The 23,970-nt window shown below is 36.3% G+C and overlaps 2 protein-coding genes and 1 non-coding gene across 3 annotated transcripts; 1 reads left to right on the forward strand and 2 right to left on the reverse strand.

The window, feature by feature from the left end:
- Window positions 1–10,903: 10,903 nt before the first annotated feature.
- LOC138904370 (uncharacterized) lies at window positions 10,904–11,545 on the reverse strand. Its single transcript, XM_070192872.1, has one exon. The coding sequence runs from the start codon at window positions 11,543–11,545 to the stop codon at window positions 10,904–10,906; it is 642 nt and encodes a 213-aa protein (XP_070048973.1).
- A 919-nt stretch (window positions 11,546–12,464) lies between these two features.
- LOC117274049 (small nucleolar RNA R71) lies at window positions 12,465–12,571 on the forward strand. The gene has a single exon (XR_004504113.1). It is a non-coding gene; the product is annotated as a small nucleolar RNA R71 (small nucleolar RNA).
- A 7,967-nt stretch (window positions 12,572–20,538) lies between these two features.
- LOC104085609 (F-box protein CPR1-like) lies at window positions 20,539–22,197 on the reverse strand. Its single transcript, XM_009589687.4, has one exon. It carries the CDS (start codon window positions 22,076–22,078, stop codon window positions 20,792–20,794), a length of 1,287 nt encoding a protein of 428 aa, XP_009587982.1. The 5' UTR covers window positions 22,079–22,197; the 3' UTR covers window positions 20,539–20,791.
- Between the last annotated feature and the right edge of the window lie 1,773 nt (window positions 22,198–23,970).

The raw sequence follows: 23,970 nt of genomic DNA on the forward strand, positions 1-23,970 counted from the left end.
TACATCTTTCAAAAGATTTAGACTTTTTCAGATGGATGTCAAAAGTGCCTTTTTAAATGGCTTTATTAATGAGGAGGAGTATGTAAAACAACCTCCTAGTTTTGAAGACTCAAAATTTCCTTACCATGTGTATAAGTTGACTAAAGCTCTGTATGGACTCAAACAAGCTCCTCGAGCCTGGTACGAAAGGCTTAGCTAATTTATACTTGATCTTGGTTTTACAAGAGGTAAAGTAGACACTACATTATTTATCAAAATATCATCACAAGGTAATCTTATTATCCAAGTCTATGTTGACAATATTATTTTTGGAAGTGCTAGCCCTTTTTTGTGCAAGAAATTTGCTAATCTCATGCAAAGTGAGTTTGAAATGAGCATGATGGGAGAGCTTACTTTTTTACTTAGACTTCAAATTCAACAATCTGAGGAAGGAACTTTTGTATGTCAGACCATATATATAAAAGAATTGATTCAAAAGTTTGGCATGAGTAGTGCTAAAGAAATTGGTACACCAATGAGCCCATCAACAAGTCACGACAAAGACGAAAAGGGAAATCTAGTTGATGAAACTAAATAACGTGGAATGACTGGCTCTTTACTTTACCTAACTGCCAGTCAACCAAATATTATGTTCAGTGTGTGTAAATATGTCAGGTTTCAGTCAGCTCCTAAGGAATCGCATATGATTTCAGTAAAGAGAATAATTCTTTATCTCATCGGAACTATTTCATATGGATTATGGTACCCACGATCTAACAATTTTAAACTTAAAGATTTTTTAGATGCTGATCTTGCAGGTGATAAGGAAGACAGAAAAAGCACCAGTGGAGCATGTCAATTACTAGAAAAGGCATTAATATCATGGAACAGTAAGAAACAAGGCCCAATTGCATTATCCACAACTGAGGTAGAGTATATTGCCATTGGACAGTGTTGTGCACAGTTACTATAGATGTCTCATCTACTGGATGACTATGAATTATCTTTTAAACCTATTCAAATATTTTGTGATAATTCTAGTGCTATATGTCTCTCAAAGAATCATATGTATCATTCTAGGGCTAAGCATATAGATATTAAACATTATTTCATTAGAGATAATGTCCTTAAGGGAGATACAAAGTTATCATTTGTTGGTACAACTGATCAACTAGCAAACATTTTTACTAAGCCTTTACTTGAAGATAGATTATGCTCCTTAAGAGAACTACTTGGCATTATTTCACTTGATCATAAAAATTAGGACCTATGTGTTAATTTTAATTTTTGTGTGTCAAATATTTTTAGTTTTCTTTTCTTCTGTAAGTAAGCATTAATTAAGCACCTATGATTTCCCTCTCTTTTCCCATCAGTCGCAGCTTTCAAGAAAGTAAAATCAATCATCATGTCCTTTCACTGACACCCTTTCCTTTCTTGTACTCAACCGTCAAACCTTTTCTTTTTAACTCTCTGAACCATCTTCTCTTCTCTTCATTGTTCTTATCGCTCAGAAACCCTACTCCAAAAATCCTTCAATGGCTAAACACTTCAAGAATCCCTTTGCCTCCTCAAGAAACAATACTTGTTCTAAAGGAAAACCCTCTTCTCAGCCTCCAGAACAAGTAGACCTAGGGTCTGACCACTCTCATCGAATAGGAGAAAAAGCTCTTGGCAAAAGGCACATGGAAGACCCCCTTGAATCTTTTACTCTCAAGAAATTCAAAGTAGACCTCTCGAGTTCTCTAGAGTCCGACCTCAATTTCTGGGATAACCCAAATAGATATTTCTTTGTTGTTTTCAAAGACATGCCCATTGCTCACATCAGAGTAATCAATCTTGATGACAAGTAGTCCCTCAATTGTAAGGTAAAAAATCTGTTTGTTTTTCAAGGATGGTCAAAATTTCTCTCTTTATCCCCTCCCAAAGTTTATGAACCTTTAGTGAGGATGTTCTATGCCAATCTTCGTTCTAGCAAGCCTGATAAGTTAGAATTCCTAGTTCTACAAAAACACATTGTCCTTGATTGTGCCATGTTTGACTTAATTTTTCCGTGTAAGTGCTCTGGTTTTCCAATGCTTTTCAAAAATACATGGCTTAAAGATTTTGAAATTTCTTTTGATCAAGCAAAACATTTTATAGCTGAGTGTTCTAATGGTAGGCTATAATTACATGTTTTAATTGCTTATTTTACTCTAATTTACTGTATTTTAATTGAGTTTGAGCTTTAATAGCTAGTGTTTTGCACTTATTATGTGTTTTATGTCCTGTAGGAGTGATTCCGAGTGATGTAAATATTATGGAGCTAATTTGAATGATTTGGAGCTTTGAAGTCTGAGTAAAAGCCTAAAGGATTAAGCCGGGATCGTGTTCGGGGGTCGAGAACCAAGTCTGGATGTCAAAATCGAAACAAAATCCGTACTCTGATAAATTTGCACTAATGCGACGCACTGTGCGGCGCGCTAGTGCAAAAAGTGCCCAGAAATTGTTTTGTGAAGTGTTTTGGAAATTACCACAAATGCGCTGCATGGTGCGGTGCGGCATCCCAAAAATGTTAGAGTGACTTCCCATTTCTCCTAAAAAGAGTAGTTTCATCCGGGGTTTGCTTTGGGCAGCTTAAATACACCAAAACACCATTTTAGATGGACATTTTGATAGATTTTCGATCCAAGGAGGCCAAGGAGGCTAAGGAGGAGTTGTAAGAACAAAAGTACAAGGATTTCATCATTCCTTCCTCACTCAAGATCCGGGTTTTGGATAAAATTTATGTTTTCCTATACTTTAGTTACATTTGTGAAGAACTTCTCCATGTCTATGGAGTAGATCCTTTGGGGTTTTGATGGATTTGGTGTATTGGTGATTATTTGTGGATTATAAATCTTTTTTTATGTATTTGAATCATTTTTGGAAGATTTAATTGTTGCATCTATATTTACTTGTTCTTGTAATCGAAAGAGACATAACTTGTGATATCTTTGCATTATATTCTTGGTTGAGTTCATAGATTCTTCTAAGTAATCGAAAGAGGCTGGTTGAATCATTGATTAAATCTAGTTAGGATAATAATCGAAAGAGGTTTTTCTAAAGACCAATCCATTACGCATTCTTGCATATTTTCATAGTGCTTAAATTGGTTCATCTCGTGATGTTAAGACCTAATCGAGAGAGGAGTTTTTGTTGCACGTTTGAAGTGATAATTTAGTAAATTCGAGAGACTCACTTGAATATTAGATGTGAATAACCTAGAGTTAAATTCCAGAAAACTATCTTGCACCTATCCTATCAAAACCCCATTTTCTCCCAATGATATCTTCCTTTGCTCAGTCCTTGCTTCGATTGTCGTTAGTCAATTAGCTCTAGATTCTTAATTAATTTTAGTATTAACCACATAAATCTCAACTGTTGATCCTATTGAATAGCACTCTAGATACAAACTATGAAAATACTGTTTAAATCTAATCCCTGTGGATACGATATTATCAATCATCTATCAAATCATTGATTGATTCTTCTTCCGAATTTCCGTTGCTTCTTCCTTTTTCATCTCTAATAATTGATACTTTTCCTTTTCTTTGCTTCTAGAGCTCCCGTTGATAGATTGTTTCCTTAATCCATACTTGAATGATAGGGCATATTGATTCCTTTGTTTTATCCCTTGTGATCATGCACCAATAGTGATATATTATTTTTTCATCGTTGAAACTTATATTTAACAATCTCCCTCTTTTTGATGATAACAAAAATAATATATAAAAGCAGTTTACTTCCCAGTTACTGTTAGTGCTTGCTTTGATATAGTCGACCTGTAAGTTATTTTCCATAGACTGATTGTCGACTCCCCCTCAAAAGGTGCAGCTGTTTGTACTGTGCTTCATATGCTTCAGTCGACTTCATATACTGCAGTCGACTCCCCCTCAACAAGTGCTGCTATTTGCCCTGCACACTATATAACTATATGTTCTCCCCCTTTTTGGCATCGCCAAAGAGGGGATATGCATATATACAGAGTAAAATAAGCAGAGACAAGCAATTTAGGCAATTATAGTGTAAGGACTCGGCCGGTCCTTTTGAGTATTTCAGCCCCGTTCGCCCATTTACTGCTCAATTTGTGATTTACAGTTATTGTGTGACTTATCGGGGAAATTGGTTCGGGTCCGGTGAGGTTTCAGAATGAATTGAGACACTTAGTCTCAAAGATGAAAACTTAAGTTGAAAAGATTGACCGAATATTGACTTATGTGTAAACGACCCCATAATAGAGTTTTGATGATTCCAATAGCTCCATATGGTGATTTTGAGTTGGAAGTTTGACCGAATAGTTGACTTTTTGATATCGAGGTCGGAATCCGATTCTGAAAATTTGAATAGATCTGTTATGTCATTTATGACTTGATATCGAGGTTTCGACATCGAATGTAAAAGTTAAAAATTCTATGTTTCATTAACCTTAAATTGGGGTATGATTCATGATTTTAGCGTTGTTTGATATGATTTGAGGTTTCAACTAAGTTCGTATGATATTTTAGGACTTGTTAGTATGTTTGGTTGAGTTCTCAAGGGCCTCAAGTGAGTTCCTGATGGTTAACGGATCAAAAACAATTCAACTTAAAGCATTGCTGGATTTGCTGCCTACTGGTGTGACAGCACTTGCAAAACTTTTGATCACAGGTGCGAAGCTGCATGTGCGCCCAAGCCATTGCGAAAGCGGCCAAGAATGGAACTGGGCAATGCTCGCAGGTGCGAAGAATTTGCCCGCACTTGCGAGGCCGCAGGTGCGAAGGAAGGGGCGCAGAAGCAAAAAATGGTGAGGAAGTCGGGCAGCACAGGTGCGGAATTTTATCCGCAGAAGCGGAGTCGCATCTGTGCTTGGCTCACCACAGAAGCGAAGGCAGCCTCATGGGAAGCCGTAAAAATGGAGTTTTGGCTGCACCTGCGAGACCGCAGATACAGCTAAGTGAGTCGCATATGCGAAAAGCCCTGGACAGAAAATATTCGAAGGGTCCGAGATTTTTGTCATTTTTGACATTTCCAACACGGGTTGAGGTGATTTTTGAGCGAGAATTCACAGAAAATCTTGAGATATGAGGCTTTCGGAGGCCAATTCGTGAGGCAAAGGTATAGCGGAGTAAAGAATTACACGGTTTGAGATAAGTAACACTTCTAAACTTGGTTCTAAGGTTATAAATCCCTGAATTACGTGTTGTATGATTTGTCTGGAGATGACTCACATGCTAGGTGACGGGCGTGTGGGCCTGCATCATAGGAATTGTGACTTAATTGATTCCGTGGAGTTGTATAATTAAATAAATATCATTACCCACATATCCTCCACGTACTAGAGAAATTTAGCTGAGACTCATATTAAAGATCATGTTTAGGCTACACGTCGATATATTTTGGGACCATCATGGGTCGTATTGCTGTTGAATTATTTGTTTGAAAAATAATTTTATACTCAGTCACATCCATCATTTGCATATCATATCTCAGTCCCTGTTGTCATTTATTGATACATCATATCATCATGCCAGGTTGATTTTTATGTCATTAAGAGCCCGAGAGACTGGAGATTCTGAGTGATATTTATGTTTATTCATTTATGCCTGGACCTGGCTATTATAGCGCTTAGGCTGAAGGAGCCCCTCCGGAGTCTGCACCACTCACAGTGAGCGCAGTTGATATATATATATATATATATATATATATATATATATATATATATATATATATATATATATATATATATATATATATATATATATATATATATATATATACCGGAGCCATGCCGTAAGAGCTTGATCCATAGATATATATATATATATATATATATATATATATATATATATATATATATATTGAGGGATGGATCTTCCCTAGGCATGGATCTTGCTCGAAATATTTATATTGAGGGATGGATTTTTCCTGGACATGGATCTTGTCTGAATCATTGATATTCGGGGATAGATCATCCCCTGGGCTGGATTGGCCTTATGCAGTACTGAGTGACTGACTGTCAATTGATAGATATACATATATACTTGGGATGGATCTTCCCTGGGCTGGATTGGCCATATACAGTACTAAGTGATTGAGTATTCTGAGAGTGTGAGTACACAAGGTTTCCATTGTGGTACATCACATACATCATATACTTTGGCATGTATATATAGAGATGTCATATTCCTCATATCATGCAGATTTTATCTATTTTTTCTGTACTGAATTTAACTGTTGAACTGGAAAGTATGCCTACATTTCTGTACTGTTATTTCTGTACAAGATTGTACCCGACTTTCAGCCCAGAGGTTAGTCTTGTTACTTATTGAGTTGGTTGTACTCATACTATACTCTGTACCTCGTGTGCAGATCCAGGTACTTTCGGATACGGTGGTTGCCAGATTTGAGGATTTATCTGTTGGAGACTATCAAGGTAGCTGCTTGGCGTCCACAGACCTTGACTCTCTTTCCTTTCAGTTATTGTTTTGTTCTATATTTTCAGACAGTGTTCTTATCCATCAGACTTTGTTATTATTTAGATGCTTATGTACTCAGTGACACCGGGTTTTGGGAGTGTTTTGTTTCTGAATATTTGTGAGGTTTTCTATTGAGTTCAAATATTATATTTTCAAATCTAAGAGATTATTGTGATTTATTTAGGTTATCGGCTTGCCTAGTATTGAGATAGGCGCCATCACGACAGGTTAGGATTTTGGGTCGTGACATATAGGCAAATATAGCAAATTATAGGCATGCTGAGATTAGCAAAAATAAAGAAAATATCCAGCGACTAGTTATCTAGTCCAAAACATCAAAAGATTGTCTGAAACATCCACAACTAACGACGCAAGAAATAAGGGAGAGTGTTGCAAATCGCCTCCTTCAGACGCTCAAAGCTGGCATTTGCTAAAACTGTCACCCCATCAATCCTGTCATGTACTTCCTTGAAGATTTTGACTGCGTTTTCTGGAAGTTTGAGAATTTTGACCCTTATCTTTGAAACATCGGACCCAGTCTCTTTGGAGATGGAATGGATGTCCCCAATAGTTGATTTAGTTATAGCAAAAAGGTACTTGATGATAGTCAGCTTGTTGACAATAACAGTCAATTTTTCTATAAGATCAGGATCACTTACATTATGATGAGAACCAGAGGTTTTGATCTTTGAATCAGGCTGAACATTCTTGACTGCACCCTCGTATTTCTTCACCCAGGAACCCTTAACACACACATACCCCATTTTGGCAAAGGCTCTTGAGTTGTAGGATTTTGAGACAGAGACAAAGGGGTATTCTGAGATAGAGATGTTATGGGCTTCCAAGAGATTGGTGATAATTACTATAACATAGGGTAGACTAGTGGGGTAATCATCACTTTCAATCATAAACTTTATGACCCATGAGGACAGTTTAACCTTAAGCTTAGTCACTAGACAGTAGACAAGAAAGGTGTCTCGTTGAGAAAATGGGGAGAATGACCCAGTGCGAGGAAGAAGGGTAGTTGCAATTATGTGGGTCAGAACTCGGGTTTTGAAACTAACATCACTGGGACCTACAAACCTGTTGCCTGCACACGGAGGAGAAACCCGTGAAGAACAAAAGAAAAGAAATAAAATAAAAATAAATTCCTGAATTAGCACTATAAACTATTTCAAATACTATTGATTGCCAATCCCCGGCAATGACACCAAAATTTGACCAGCACAAAACACACACTAAAGTTGTGCTCGCTAGTCAAAGATAGTATAGTATAATATCGTATCCACAGGGATTGGATTTAAATAGTATTTTCGTAGTTTGTAGCCAGAGTGCTATCCAGGAGGATCAACAATTGAGATTTATGTGGTTAATACTAAAATTAATTAAGATTCTAGAGCTAATTGACTAATGATAATCGAAGCAAGGACTAAGCAAAAGAAGATATCAATGGGAGAAAATGGGGTGCAAGATAATTGTCTGGGATTTAAATCTAGATAATTCACTTATAATGTTCAAGTGAGTCTCTAGAATTCACTTAATTATCAGTTCAAACGTGCAACAAAAACTCCTCTCTTGATTAAAACTTAACCTTACGAGATGAACCAATTTAAGCATTGTGAAGATATGCAAGAATGCGTATTGGATAGGTCTTTAGGAAAATCTCTTTCGATTATTCTCCTAACTAGATTTAATCAATGATTCAACCGGCCTCTTTCAATTACTTAGAAGAATCTATGAACTCAACCAACAATATAATGCAAAGATATCACAAGTTATGTCTCTTTCGATTACAAGAACAAGCTAATATAGATGCAATAATTAAATCTTCCAAAAGCGATTCACATACATAAAAATAGAGTTATGATCCACAAATAATCATCAATACACCAAATCCATCAAAACCCAAAAGGATCTACTCTATAGACATGGAGAAGTTCTTCACAAATGTAACTAAAGTATAGAAAAATATAAATTCAATCCAAACCCGGATCTTGAGTGAGGAAGGAATGATGAAATCCTTGTGCTTGTATTCTTAGAACTCCTCAATAGCCTCCTTGGCCTCCTTGGATCAATAATCTGACAAAGAGTCTATCTAAAATGGTGTTTTGGTGTATTTAAGTAGCCCCCAAAACAAACCCCGAACATAATTATCCCTTTTTAGCGGAAATGGGGAGTCACTCTAATATTTTTTGGCTATTATGCCGCATCCCACGCCGTACCATGCGGCGCACTTGTGGAAATTTCAAGAACACTTCACAAAATATTTTCTGGGCACTTTTTTCACTAGCGCGTCACACAATGCGTCGCATTAGTGTAAATTTCTCAGAGTACGGATTTTTCTTCGATTTTAACATCCAGACTGGGTCCTCGACCCCGAACACAATCCCGGCTTAATCTCTTGGGCTTTTACTCAGATTTCAAAGCGCCAAATTACTCGAATTAGCTCCATAATATCTACATCACTTGGAATCACTCCTACAAGGCATAAAACATACAATAAGTACAAAACACTAGCGATTAAAGCTCAAACTCAATTAAAGTGCAGTAAATTAGAGTGAAATAAGCGACTAAAACATATAATTATAGCCTACCATCAACACCCCACACTTAAACCATTACTCGTCCTCGAGCAATCAAATTACACTTTATATAGACATGGTCTTTTTAAACAACTCTCATAACTCATCACACCAAGAATAATTAAAATAGATTAAGCACAACACTGTAACATCCTCACCTCAAGAGTTGACTCAACAACACCACGCATTTTTCATAACCTGCTTACCTTCATGAATCAAGTGCCCTCACACAACAATAGAGAGTAGTTTCACACACAATAAAGTTTAAGAATAGTTAGGCACTCAAGATAGAAGATTTAACTCACTCTCAGAAACAACATTCATGTGCCACAAAAGATGTACCATAAGCTTACCCGTAATGCACTACTCTACTAATTGAGCTCATTCAGTCAAGGATCAAGTAAGACTTTATTTGGTTGTAATGTAGGTTGTGGGATGGGTACGATACATTTGGATATATTGACTACACCTCTCTAAGCACTTTAATATATATAATTGACCGTTCAAAATCCCACACTTTTGTCAAATCATAACTCCACCCTTACATAAATATATGTCAACTCCACACTTCTTTAAGCACAAATACATTAAGAATTACCACAAAATTTCAAGTGGCTCTTACTTTTTCAAAACAATGCATATTTCGCCTTAATTCAATAGCTCCACTCAAAAGCCAAACCAACACCCCACACTTTAACTTTTACAAAGTTCATAACAATTTCAAGTGCTCGTGAGAGGTTAGAAAGTTTAAATAGATGGTCAATTCAAACAATTGGGTAATGCTTGCAATGTGGTTGCCAAAGAAACATGATTACATGCTCAAAGGGGTCAACTAGGATACATAACAATTAAGTGGTTAACAACATATAACTAGCTTAACAAAGAAATGCCTATATCACTTTCAAGACTGAATAAAACTAGTATTTCGCTTTACAAACACACATGGCAAGTTATAGACATCTAATGCACTGCACAGAGTACCCAAAACCTCACACACACATGGCACATAACTCACTCAGGATCGGACTCATCAAGACACTCTAGTCAAAGCAGTTAAGCAAAGTTAAGATCATACAATTTAAGGTAGTTATACACGAGTCAAAAACTGAGCCTAAGCGTCACAACTAAAGCACTTATTATTCTCTAGGCATAACAAAGTTAAGAGATATTGCTTTCATTTAAAATCACAGCACAAGATTTCCTACTCCTAGAAAAAAATAAAACTAACTACACCCGGTTCAAACAAAACCCTTGAAAAAGAACCGCGACACAAAGAAAAACCAAGGGAGAATTCAGACGCTACCTAAAAAAACTCTTTTTCCTTTTTCTTTCGACTTAATCCCTCAAGAAACCTGTCGAATGACATCCATCATCGGGAAAAATCAAAAATTTTAAAACTTTCAATCAAATGAATTACAAAAACACACATAATCAAATGAATTACAAAAAACACACATAGACACTTACACATTCTATACATATATACATCCCCACCCCATACTTTAAATTATGTCATGTCCTTATGACACACAAATAAAAAGTAAGAGGTAAGGAAAACTTCCCTGAACATCTAGTCGGGGTTTAAGTCGAAGTTGGGCTCCATCCCTCGCGCCCGAACTAGTGCACTCATCCATGCAGATAGCTTCTTCTCAGCCTTCTTGAGGTATACCCCAAACTTATCTTGCTCACTCATTGCAGACTTCTCTTTCACGCCTTTCACTGTCCACACAACACTAGTAGCTAGCTTCTCCCTTTTCACTCCTGTTTCTACATTCATCTCAAAAGTCACAGTCTCCTCACCCACTCTAAGCATGAGTTTTCTCTCATGTATATCTAATATTGCTCTACCCGTTGCTAGGAATGGTCTTTCTAGGATAAGGGGGCCTCATTGTTCTCCTCCATATTTACCACTATAAAATCTATAGGAAATACAAACTTATCTACCCGAACTAAGAAATCTTCAACTATTCCCTCAGGTATTAGAGTCGTTTGTTTTGCCAGCTGCAAAGATATTGGTGCAGACCTTATCTCTCCAGTCTCCTTCTCCAATTTCCTATAAATAGATGGAGGCATTAGATTAATTGAGGCACTAGAATCACATAGAGATTTATCAAAATTAGTAGTGCCTAAAGAGCAAGGTATGGTAAAACTCTTTAGATCTCCACACTTTTGTGGGAGTTTGTTTTGCAATATTGCACTGCAATGCTCTGTGAGCTTGACCACTAAGGTCTTCTCTAATTTTATCTTCTTTGTCAGGATCTCCTTCAAGACCTTGGCATAAGCCGACATTTGTGAGAGCACTTCTGTGAATGGTAGGTTTACATGAACCTGTTTTAGCACATCTAGAAACCTCTCGAACTGTTTGCCCGGCTTTTTTCTACTTAGCTTTTGGGAAAAAGGTAGCGCGGGCATATGCTTGCTCGCCTCAGGTTCCTCCCTTCTCGATTTTCCTTCTTTCTTCTTTTCGACACCATTCTTCAGCTTCTCCCCACTTTCTTTTTCATGTCTCATATTTTTTTGGATTGGGGTGAGATATTTCAATTCTTGCTCACTTCTCAAAGTTACAGCATATATTGTCTCTTTGGGATTTCTTTCTATGTCAGCCGAAAGTGTTCCTGGGGCTCTCTCAGATATTAGAGTAGCTAGGTGCCCAACCGTTTTTTCCAGTCTTCGAAAAGACACTACTAAGAAATCTAGTTTTAGCGACGGACATATTCTGTAGCTAAATAGAAAATTCTGCTAGCTACGGGCAATTTTGTGACAGATTAGCGATGACGTTCGTAGCTAATTCCAGTTTTTTTTGTAGTGAGAGGTACCCAATTCATTGATAGCCGCATCATGGGAATCAAGCCTCTCATATGTTTTGATAATGAAGGTCTTCATAGGATCTTCCATACTGGATAGATTCGACTGTGGAGATCGATACTGCTGCCTCTACTGATTTTGAAAACCTGAAGCTCCGTGTTCCTGGAATCTGGGTTATTTTGTTGACATGCATTTGCAGTGCCCCCAGGTGAACTCCATGAAAAGCCGGGGTGCCTCTGACCCATTGCATTATAGTTTCCTACAGCATTCACTTCCTTAGTTGAGGCTTGACACTAATGAGTAGGGTGTCCTCTTCCATATGTATCACAAACTGCGTGGTGTACATTTTGCATCGAAGCTACATTTAGCTTTCATATTTCTTTAGCCATAGCATCAAGTTGTACTTGCATAGATGTAGTAGCATCAACTTGGTGAACACCAATTGATTTTCTTCTTTCCACTCTCAGAGGGCCAGTGATTAGCATCTTCGGATAACTCATCAAGAATTATAACTATCTCCTCTGGAGTCTTCTTCATAAAAGGGCATACAACTGCATTGCTTAATATTCTACGCGAGGTCGGTGTCAATCCATCCCAAAAATCCTGGAGTTGCATCCATAGTTCAATTCCGCTATGTTGGTACCTTCTAAATATCTCCTTAAACCTCTCACATGCTTCAAAAATAGTTTCATTCTCTTTCTGACAGAAGTAATGGATTTCTCTTCTAAACTTGCCCGTCTTAGCTGATCAGAAATATTTATCAAGAAGTTTTCTAGTCATTCCCTCCCATGTTCTAATTGATCCATTTGGCAAGTTGCGAAGCCACTGCTTCGCATCATCTTAAAGTGAGAAGAGAAATACCCTTAAATACATTGTATCTTGTTACACCCCATTGTATTGAAAGGTGTTCATAATCTCCTCGAAATCCATCAGGTGTGTGTTTGGATCTTCGTTCATCTTCCCTCTGAAAATGCAGACCTTGCTTCAACTCGAAATTATTGGCTGCAATTGGAGGTGGTCTAACACTTGACAATCCTTGATTGTAGACTGGTCTGGCATAGTCACCTAATGCTCTACCAGGCCTTGGCAGTGCATTCTCGAACTGGTCTTCAATCAAAGGTCGATTTAGATTGAATCTTCGACCCCTATTGTCTTCAACAGTTTCCTCAGTAGCTCGATGGGCTGCCTCAGCAGCTATCTTTGCAACTGCCTCTACCTCATTGTCATCGTTATTAGCCATGTTTTCATGGGTTGAATGTTTTCCCAAGAACCTTACGGTGAACTTTTTCTCCTTCCTTAGTTGCCGCAGGTGTTTTTCCAATTTTGGTTTGTAGGGTATTACTTCTTTACAAGAAGATCGTGTCATATACTACGGACTTAACCTGTTGCATGCACATGGAGGAAAAACCTGTAAAGAACAAAATAAAATAAAAAAATAAAAATAAATTCCTTAATTAGCACTACAAAATCCCCGGCAACGACACCAAAATTTGACGAGCGCAAAACACACAGAAGCTATTATAGGAAGGTCCCAAATCAAAGAAAAACAAGATTGCGAAGCTCTGCACTGGAGATTGTTAAAGCCCAAAATCAAGGGATCTATCACTGATCACTCAAGTAGCATAAAGATCTGCTTAGCGGAAGAAAAACTTGTTAAGGCCACAAGTCAAGGAAGATCAACGGAAACTTGACCTTATTCTTGGAAAGAATCAATTTATGATTCGTTTCAAGGATCAATTCCCTTGGGTTTGTAATCTCTCAAGATTCACGTCAATAAAGAGTCAAGAAGGCCTTGCGAAGTATGTGTGTGTGTGTATATATATATATATATATATATATATATATATATATATATATATATATATATATATATATATATGTTTCAGGCTTGAAGCACTTATACTTTGAACGAACCACTATCACTCTTTTTGTTCTACTCCAAACAAGCATTGTAGTTCTTTTAGATCTGATGTATAATTAGTGAGAGAAGTAAAATAGATAAAACTGGTGAGGCATTGTATCAAGAAGAGAGAAGTAACATAATGACTAAGCTGTTGGATTAAAGCTACATCAACCATCTGTAAACAAAAAATTTTAAATACTGAAAGAGAGCGCACTTGCAACCCAAGGGGACTGGACGTAGGATTCACATTGAATCTGAACCAGTATAAAAATCCTGGTATTTTTAATTTCTGTATTTTATTTCTACATTATTACTATTCTGTTCTTATCTCTAGTCGACTAATTGGTAAACTAGTCAACTACTTAGAATACAGAAAAGCAAAATTGACAATCCCCACCTCTTGTACTTTCAGTTAATGATAACTTGCTTAATAGACACATTAACTATACATCAGATGTTCAATAGATCACTCACTTAGTTAAAATTTCCAAATAATTTATCTTACTTTTCTAGATTACCACTTTTACTCGTTATCAGTAATTACTTTTAAATACCTTTTAACATATTCTGATAATTAATTTTTTTTACTATCAAGAGATGGTGCTTTAGGGGAGAGGGATGGTGAGGAAGAAAGTTGATGTTACGTATAGGGAAAAGTTGCTACAATTTTAGCATGACAGCCTTCTTACAACGTTAAAGTCGATGGAATTACCTACTATATGCCGCTTTTTTCCAAAAAGACTTTCATTATTTGTTTTCGATCCCATTATTATTTGTGGTGACCGGACTTATCTTTCCATGCACTTGTCAAGCATATAATATAATGAGAATATAATTAAATGTGAACAGTTGGCTTTTATACTCTACAATCATCTCTGAAGAATGTTCTTTTGCTCTTGCTTTGATTTTGCTTTTATAAAAGTGATAGAATTTGGCCTTTAAAGTTTTACTGTTAGACTTATTGAACTATTGGAATTATGAACTCGCAATTTAATATCTTAATAAATTCTTACAAAAATACATATATTTTATAATATTAAATATTAAGTTCGAATGAACTCGTAGAAATACATGCTACATCCTCCTCTAATTGTGTGGTTCAGGGTCAGTAAATAGGCTTTCGTGGAAGGGTATTGTGGTAATGAAGGGAATGTTCAGAATCATTCTTTAGTACCCTGGATTATGCTCCTTGTTAGCTCTAAAGTTGTTTGAAAAAAGTTCCAATAAAACAACAACCATGATCTTATGAAACTATGCGTTTGTATAATATAGTTGAGCTGATTTAATTTCTTAAACCAAGTTTTATCTGTTTTGGCTGCTATTTTAAAATAATTAAGACCAAGTTATTATCGCAAAGATATCAGATAAGTCATGCATTACAAATTTACAATAAAAATTGTAATTAGTGACTGTTAGAAGCCTAAGAGTCTATTGCACCTTTTCTATGTTAATAACATCAGAATCCATTATTAAGGACAAAAGAAATTGAAAGAAAGAAACCCTAGAGTTTCTGAAGATAGAGAGAGAGAGAGAGAGCAATTCATTGTTTTTGTGTAGAAGGTTCCACCGACTTGTTACCAAAATATCTCAATATAAAAGCTATTATTTACATAGCTACTATTTACATAAACGTGTGGGCCTGCACTGTTGGGCCGGGTGCAGCTCGTATTGGGCCTGGGCCTGAACTGTCAACTGCAGGGTCTGTGTTAACACCCCCCTCAAGCTGGAGGGTGAAAGCACACCAAGCTTGGAGAGAATACAATAGTGTGGTTGTCCAAGTAAAGCCTTAGTCATGATGTCTGCGAGCTGGCCTGAACTAGGAACAAAATGCAAGGAAATAAGACCAGAATTCAGACATTCACGTACACAATGGCAATCAATATCTATGTGTTTGGTGCGTTTGTGAAAGACGAAATTCTTGGCTATGCGTAAAGCAGCTTGACTGTCACAGTGAATGGGGACAAGACTGTGAATGGACAGACCAAGATCACCCAAAAGTCGAACTAACCAAGAAATTTCAGCAACAGTCTTCCTCAAGACCCTATACTCAGCTTCAGCTGAAGACAAGGATATAGTGGGCTGCTTCTTGCTTTTCCATGAAATAGGACTGCCATAAAGAGTGATATAGAAACCAGATACAGACTTGCGAGAGACAGCACAAGCAGCCCAATCAGAGTCAGAATACCCAAGTAGAGAAAAATTTGCATTGTTGGACAGCAGAATACCCTGAGCTGGATCATTGAGAAGGTACCTCAGGACATGTAAAGCAGCTTGCAGGTGCGGCACTTGAGGCTTCTGAAGAAATTGACTTAAGTGTTGCACAGAAAAGAAAATATTTGGCCTAGTGTGTTGGAGAAAATTGAGTTTACCTATCAATCTTCTATAGGTACTGGGATCAGAAGGTGGCTCTCACATGTCCAACACCAATTTGAAGGAAGAGTCCAATAGAGAGAACAGTAGTGAAGTGCTGGCAATTAAACGCAGCAAGGAGATCATTGGCATACTTCTGTTGAGTCATAAGATAGCCTTGAGAATGTTGAGAAACTTCTAGACCCAAAAAGTAGTGTATTGTTCCCAGGTCCTTGATCTTGAATTGAGAATCGAAGAAGGACTTTAAGGAGTTCAATTCAGAGACATCATCCCCAGCTAAGAGGATGTCATCCACATACACAGCAAAGACCACCAGAGAATTAGAGGTTGATTTGGTGAAGAGAGAATAATCATTAAGACTGGAAATGTAACCTCTAGATAGTAGGGCTTCAGACAGTTTTGAAAACCACTGTCTGCAAGCCTGCCTGAGGCCATAAAGAGACTTCTTAAGTCTGCAAACCAGTGGTAAGGAGGTAGAAGAAGAAGAGATATCAAGTCCGGGATGAACTTTCATGTAAACCTCCTCACTTAGGTCACCATGGGGAAAAGTATTGTTGACATCAAGTTGAAAGACAGTCCAACCTCTCTTGGCAGCCAAGGTCAGCAGGCACTTAATAGTGGTCAGTTTGACCACAGGGGAGAAAGTTTTAGTGAAATCAATGTCTTCCCTTTGAGCATCACCCCTGATAACCAGCCTGGCCTTATACCTTTCAACAAAGCCATCAACTCTTTGTTTGATCTTATAAACCCACTTGCAAGGAATGGCTTTCTTGTTGGGTGGTAGAGGAACAATATCCCAGGTCTGGTTTGCTTCAAGAGCTCTAAATTCTTGTAACATAGCCTCATGCCATGCAGGGTTTGATGCTGCCTGCAGGTAAAACTGAGACTCATGCATATGAAGGTCACTAGGTGCAACCATGGAGGAATCAGGAGAGGAAATAGGAAGAGAAGCTGAATTGCAGACATAGTCATTTAGGTAGGTGGGTTTAGTAACTGTTCTAAGGGATTTCCTAAGAGGAGGAGAGACATGAGAAGGTAAAGAAATTTCAGAGGAGTAAATAGAGCCAGTGGAGTTAGGAGAAGGAGTATTAGAGATGACAAGACTGAGGAGAAGAGGAGAAGGTGCTAAAGGAGGCATATGATGACTGGAAGTAGAAGGGGAAACACCTTCAGTAGCAGAAAGAGTGGCCGAATCAGTAGATGAAGATTCAGCAAAGGGTTGTACAGAAGAAGGAAAAAATGAAGGAGGAGAATAAAATACTGATTTGTAAGGAAAAACATGTTCATGAAACACTACATCTCTAGAGTAAAAAATAGAAAAATTAGAAAGATTCAACAACTTGTAGCCCTTCTTTCCATAAGGGTAACCCAAAAATAAGGAGGAGATGGCTCTTGACTGAAATTTATTCCTGCCCACCTTAGAAGATGTTGCAAAGCAAAGACAGCCAAAGGATTTTAAGTGTTCATAGGTAGGTGGAGTTCCATGTAATTTTTCATAAGGAGAGAGTTTGAGCAAAAGTGGTGACGGCATTCTATTGATAAGGTAAGTAGCAGTAAGTATACACTCTTCCCAAAACTTAAGAGGAAGCTTAGACTGAAATAAAAGTGCTCTGGCAACTTCTAAAAGGTGTTTGTGTTTTCTTTCCACAAGACCATTTTGTTGTGGAGTGTGAGGAATGGTTGTTTGATGAAGGATACCCTCATTTCCAAAGAAATTGATCGCTTCAGTACTACTACCCAATTCAAAGGCATTATCTGATCTAAAGGTATGAATATTGGAGTGAAAATGAATTTTTACCATGGATGTAAATGCCTTAAGGATAGATAGAGCATTACCCTTACAAGAGAGAAGATGTGTCCATGTTACTCTAGTATAACCATCTACTAAAGTAAGAAAATATCTAAACCCATTATATGTCTTAGTGGTATAGGGTCCCCAAATATCAATGTGAACAAGTTAAAAGGGGGCAGTGGACTGTATAGAACTATCATGAAAAGGCAACCTCTGCTGCCTAGCCATTGGATAGATTGGACAGAGGAAAGATTGTTTAGAAGATATTTTGTTAGACAAATAAGGAATAAATCTCATTTTATGAAAAGGCATATGTCCTAACCTTTGATGCCAAAACAAGTCCATCTTATTAATAGTGGGTGTTTGATTACAAGTAGAATCAACATTAATCTGATTACAGGCAGAACCAACAACAATTGAAGGTTGATTGAAACAAGGAGTAAATGAACTTGGCTTATTACAAGATACTGAACTAGGTTGTACTATAGGGGCAGCAAGAAAGGATGGAAATAGATCAGCATCTGGATGCAAATAGTATAATCTCCCAGCAGCCTTACCAATTACCAGTGGCCTCTTCAGAGAAGGGCCATGTAAAAGACAATTGGTTTTGGTAAGTACTGCTATGCAATCCAGCTGTGTGATAAGTTGATGCATAGAAATTAAATTAAATTGGAAAGAAGGTACAAGGAGAACATTGGCCAATATTATATCATGTCTAAGATGTAGTGATCCAGTGGATATAACTTTTACCTTATAACCATTGGGTAAAGTAACAAGAAAGGGTTTAGGTAAAGGTGTGAGATTTTGAAGAAGATGTTTGTGTGGAGTCATATGGTTAGTGGCTCCTGAATCTAAAATCCAAGGCTGTATACCTAGATGTGAAAATGCACATGCATGAGAAACAATATAATCAACATCATAAGCAGTAAACAAATATGCAAAATGAGCAAAACCAGAGTCTTCTGTGGAAGAATCATCAGGAGACATCCCATTGGAGAGTTGAACTTGCTGGAACATACTCAGGAGATGTTCGTATTGCTTCTTGGTGAAACCATGAGCTGAATTGTCAGAGGAGGCAGCAGAAGGGAAAGAAGAAGGGACATATGGAACTTCAGTCTGGACACAAGATGCTGACTTCTTGTTCTTGGTGAACTTAAAATCAGCAGGAAAGCCAAACAGCCTATAACACTTGTCCACAGTATGTCCAGTTTTCTTGCAATACTTGCAAGAGGCAGAATTTGCATTCCTTTTGGAGTCAAAATTAACTCTCTGAGTGAAGTTCCTGCTGTTGTTGTTGAAAGGGGTAGGAGAGGCTAGAAAAGATGCAGAATCACCAGAAAAATTAGGAGCATGTGGTGTTTCTCTCTGGCTCTCATCTTGTTGTAGAATAGAGTAGACTTTACTTATGGGTGGTAAGGGCCTCGTCATCATGATGGTGCTTTTGACAGTAGAGTAAGATTCAATTAACCCATTAAGGAATTGAAATAACTGTTGATCCTCTATGAACTTGGGAAGAGCCCCACATGAACAGGTAGCTCCCACATAGGATGAATTCAATTCATCCCAAAGTGTCCTAAGTTTAGTAAAATAGTTAGCTATATCTGAAAAACCTTGTATAGTTGTGCTTATCTCTCTCTGGATTTGTAGATACTTTGACCCATTGGACTGCCCAAACCTCTCATTTATGTCTTTCCAGACCTCTTTGGCAGTCTTAAAACATATTACACTAGTGACAATTTCTCTCGATACAATGTTTATGATCCAGGACTTTACCATATCATTGTACCTTTCCCAATAGGGATAATAGGGTGATTCTTGGGTAGGCCGGGATATTCTTCCATCTAGGATTCCTAGTTTAGTTTTGGCAGACTAGGAAGTGAGTATGCTGTTTCTCCAAAGAACAAAACCCGTACCATTAAAAGGTACTGAAACCAATAGAAGATAGTTATAGTTCTAGGTGCTCTTTAGGTTATATTAATTTTGTTTGTTAAATGGTAATATTTCACAGTTATTACCAAAAGAAAATTTACAATAAAATTTTGTTTTGGTGACGAAACTCTATAAAAAATTAAAAGATTTTTTGCAAATTTGAGACAAATTCTTCATGCCGTCGCAAATTGTAGCACCAAAAATCTGTACGAGATTTAGCGACAGATTGGCAGTATGTTTTTTGGGTTTTTTTGTTTGTTTATTTATTTATTTATTTATTTATTTATTTATTGCTTCTAAACTATCCAAATATTAAGAAAAATTAAGGTGAGGTTCATTACACTCCGGAACTGATCTTGAAGTATCAATTCCCAAATAGTTTTTGCGGAATTGGAATAAAGCATAAGTGGGAGGTGAATCCAAAATACAATATTGTTTCCAATTAAGTTATGAAAATCCCGGTTTTTTCTACAATATTAATCCGGCGATTAATCCGCCATGGCCTGATAAAGTCTAAATTTTGGCACTATATTCAGTGATAGTTTTGATGGATTATCCTTTACTGATGTACTCGCGTTTGATTTGAATAATACAATGATGAGAAACCTTTTTTTAAAAAAAATAAGAAAATGATTTAACATAAAAAGTATTCTGCGAAACATTTTTCCTATGAAGATTCTGGCTTCTGGGGCGACAAAGTTCATGTCCATCACAAATAATCATTGTTAGGTATCAATGAAATGAGAGCCAAATATATCAAAGGACATATTTTTATCTCTCTAAGAAAATTACAATTAAAAAAACCTTCTCTATTTTCAGTGAGAGAGAAACAATACTTTTTAATACAACTATGAAGTAATAAAAAAAAAAAACAAATAAAAAAAAACTAAGGTCCTTAAATCTTTATTTGACCAATGAAACTAGACTTCATCCAAAATCCCAACATAAATTTGGAAAATCAAAAAAGCAAAGGGTCAAAATCTAATAATTTTGACAAATCAACCTCCTTTGCAACATTAACTCCTCCCTTCACATTCACTAAGCTCTCCAAATAAGTATAAGCTTGAAATGGGGCTCGAAGTTCATGGTTTTCAATAATCTCAACATCTCCTTCAATAATATCATACAAATATAACTTTGTCTCACCTTTTGTATAAACGTATTCTCGATTTTCGTCAAAACACATCTCTTTCCTCTCTTCTGCTACCAATGCCTTAGAATTCTCCCAAAATCCAGCTTCTAATAACAACCCTTGACTAGGTTCAACTTTAAACCTTCTAGTCCAAGTTCTTTCAACATCATTTTCATTCAAAATCCATATATCAAATCCTGCATTCATCCATATATCAACTTTTTCGAGATTTTCAGAATAAATCAAAGCCAACGATTCGTTTAAGTTGAATAGCCTTAATGTTATTGCTTCCCTTAGGTCAACTACAATGCCATGGTGTTCTATAGGTGGTGAAATAAAATTCAATTCGTCACTGCTCATTTCAAAAGAAACCACAACACTACACATTTCTTCGTTTCTAACTTCAACTCCTACCCAATAAATAAAACCTTTTACCACGACCATTCCAGGAGCCATTGGTTTCCAAAAAGGAAGTATAACTAGTAATACACGACCATCACTTGCTATTTTTCTCCAAGAATTCGTGCTCAACGTGTAAACTTCAACCTCGTACTTCCTCCTCGATGTAGCAACGTTCAAGAGTCGAACAACCATATAGTCATCATTCCCTGAGTGATAACCAAACCCTAGATCGGTTACACTGAGTTTACCTAGGGTTGAAACATATGGAGATCTAGGAACTGGCTTGAATGTTTTAATGGCTGGATTCCATATAACAATCGCGACGCCATTATGGTTAACGAGATTCAAGCAGATTAAGCCATTGGCGGAGCCAACAATTCTTGTTTTTTCAGAGGTCAAACCAAATGGTACGTCGAAATGGAGAGGTGGGATGTGGCTTGGTTTTGTTATCGAATGAATTAAACGTACCATGACTTCAAGAGTTTTGTGATGGCGACCCATGATTAGAAGATGGGGTGGCTTTTCTTGGGTAGTTTTGGCAATGTGTTTGGAGATGAAATTAGGGTTCTTAATTAAAGAACAAAAGGGTTTGGATACAGATTTGAAGCGTAACAATGACTTTACTGGAAGTCTCAAGAGAATTTCGATGACAATATCCCTTGGAAGAAAGGAACAAAACATTGTTTCTGGACCAAATTGGTCTGAATTCATGATTATGATAAGAAAAAACAAGGAAAAAATGGAATTTTGAAGCTAAATCATTTGTAATAATATCATGAGAAAAATGAAAAGATATGTTGGTGTTATGTATCTTCAAGTAGGGTGTCAATGTGCACTGACCTTTAACCATTCTTTGGTCTCTGTCTCTTGACCTTGTGCGGCATTACATAATCTTAGGAAGTTTATATTTGGTGGTATCCTTTTATGCACCATTCATTCTATTTAATGGTTTAATTTTAAAGATTGAGCATATTAATTTAATAAAATAAATAGTCGATGAGATTATCTAGTGATTAATATTGAGATCAGGAGATGGGGAGATTATGGGCTAAATAAAGGTATGAATTAGATTTATTTGGTTGTTGGAGGAGGAGAGGCAAGAGAGGACTATTATGATATTTAAACGATTCACTATGAAATGTTAACTAACTTTTATACCTTTTGCAAATAATAGTACTTTAGAAACATTTCAAATTGGATAAAATAATTAAAAAATATTAATATTCTACATATTTTTTTTTATGAAAATCATTTTATTTATTTCTACGACCAAATTAATTAGTTGAGTTTAAATACTACTCATCCAATTAAATTCGTCGTATAATAGTTAAACCTAACAATATGGAGTCTCGTTTTACTTTTCATAATATTCGATTGAGTTCCAATAATAATAAGATTAAATTCATATTAGCTAATTGAGCAAATAAAATTTGTTTTTTAAGGCCAATGATAAACATATTGTTGCATAATATTTGAGTACAAGTCAACATATTATTCTACTCTATTTGAGCTAGTAAAGAAAATATACAAATATATCAAAGTTATGATATGGAATTACAATACTTTTGTGTGATATAATTTTTATTCATTATTAAATTGGCTAAATAGAATCAATATTCATTATTTTCAAGATTTTGTACTTTTTTAAAAAATTCTATAACTCAATATAATCACATACTTTAATAATATTTGTATACTTTTAAAAAACTTATACCCATTGATATTGAGTATATACGTAATGCATGTACCTTAAAACTAGTGATATTTAAATGATTCGCTCACTACTAGAAATTCGGCAAAAATCGACCAAAGTCGACCGACCAACTTTGGTCGGTCAAAAAACCGACCAAAGTTGGTCGGTTTTTCAAAATATTTTTTTTAATTTTTTTTTTTTTACGAAACCGACCAACTTTGGTCGGTTTTCTTTAGCGCAAAAATGCGGGAAACTATTTTTGAGTCCCGCGAAATTTATGTTTCAAGAAACCGACCAACTTTGGTCGATATTTTAATTAAAATAAATAAAAATTAATATTAAAAAAATGATCAAAATTGGTCGGTTAATTTGACGGGTCATTTAAAAAAACCGACCAACTTTGGTCGGTAATTTTACTTTTTAATAAAACCGACTAACTTTGGTCGGTTATTTTCGTGCGAAAATACAATTAAAGAGTATAAATCAAATAAAAGACAGTCTTAAAACAAAATGTACCAATGGTCTAGTGGTAGATTATTATCCTGCCACAGTACAGACCCCGGTTCGATTCCCAGATGGTGAATCTTTTTATTACATAATTAAAATACCGACCAACTTTGGTCGGTTTTGTTTGCAATATTTTTTTTTGAATTTAATTGACCGACCAAAGTTGGTCAGTAATTTCCGACCAACTTTGGTCGGTATTCCTTTCCGACCACAAAAATACCGTCCACATATAAATGGTCGCGTTTTGGTCAGTTTTTTGCCATTACCGACCAACGTTGGTCGATTTTTTTGGTCGGCATTTACCGAATTTCTAGTAGTGGCTATAAAATATATATATATATATATATATATATATATATATATATATATATATATATATATATATATATATATGAAAATTTTA

This window comes from Nicotiana tomentosiformis, chromosome 2, assembly GCF_000390325.3.
Source record: "Nicotiana tomentosiformis chromosome 2, ASM39032v3, whole genome shotgun sequence".
Taxonomy (NCBI): domain Eukaryota; kingdom Viridiplantae; phylum Streptophyta; class Magnoliopsida; order Solanales; family Solanaceae; genus Nicotiana; species Nicotiana tomentosiformis.

Coding starts and splice junctions, on each gene's coding strand:
- LOC138904370 (XM_070192872.1), bottom strand. CDS start 11,545: ATGAGACATGAAAAAGAAAGTGGGGAGAAGCTGAAGAATGGTGTCGAA.
- LOC104085609 (XM_009589687.4), bottom strand. CDS start 22,078: ATGAATTCAGACCAATTTGGTCCAGAAACAATGTTTTGTTCCTTTCTT.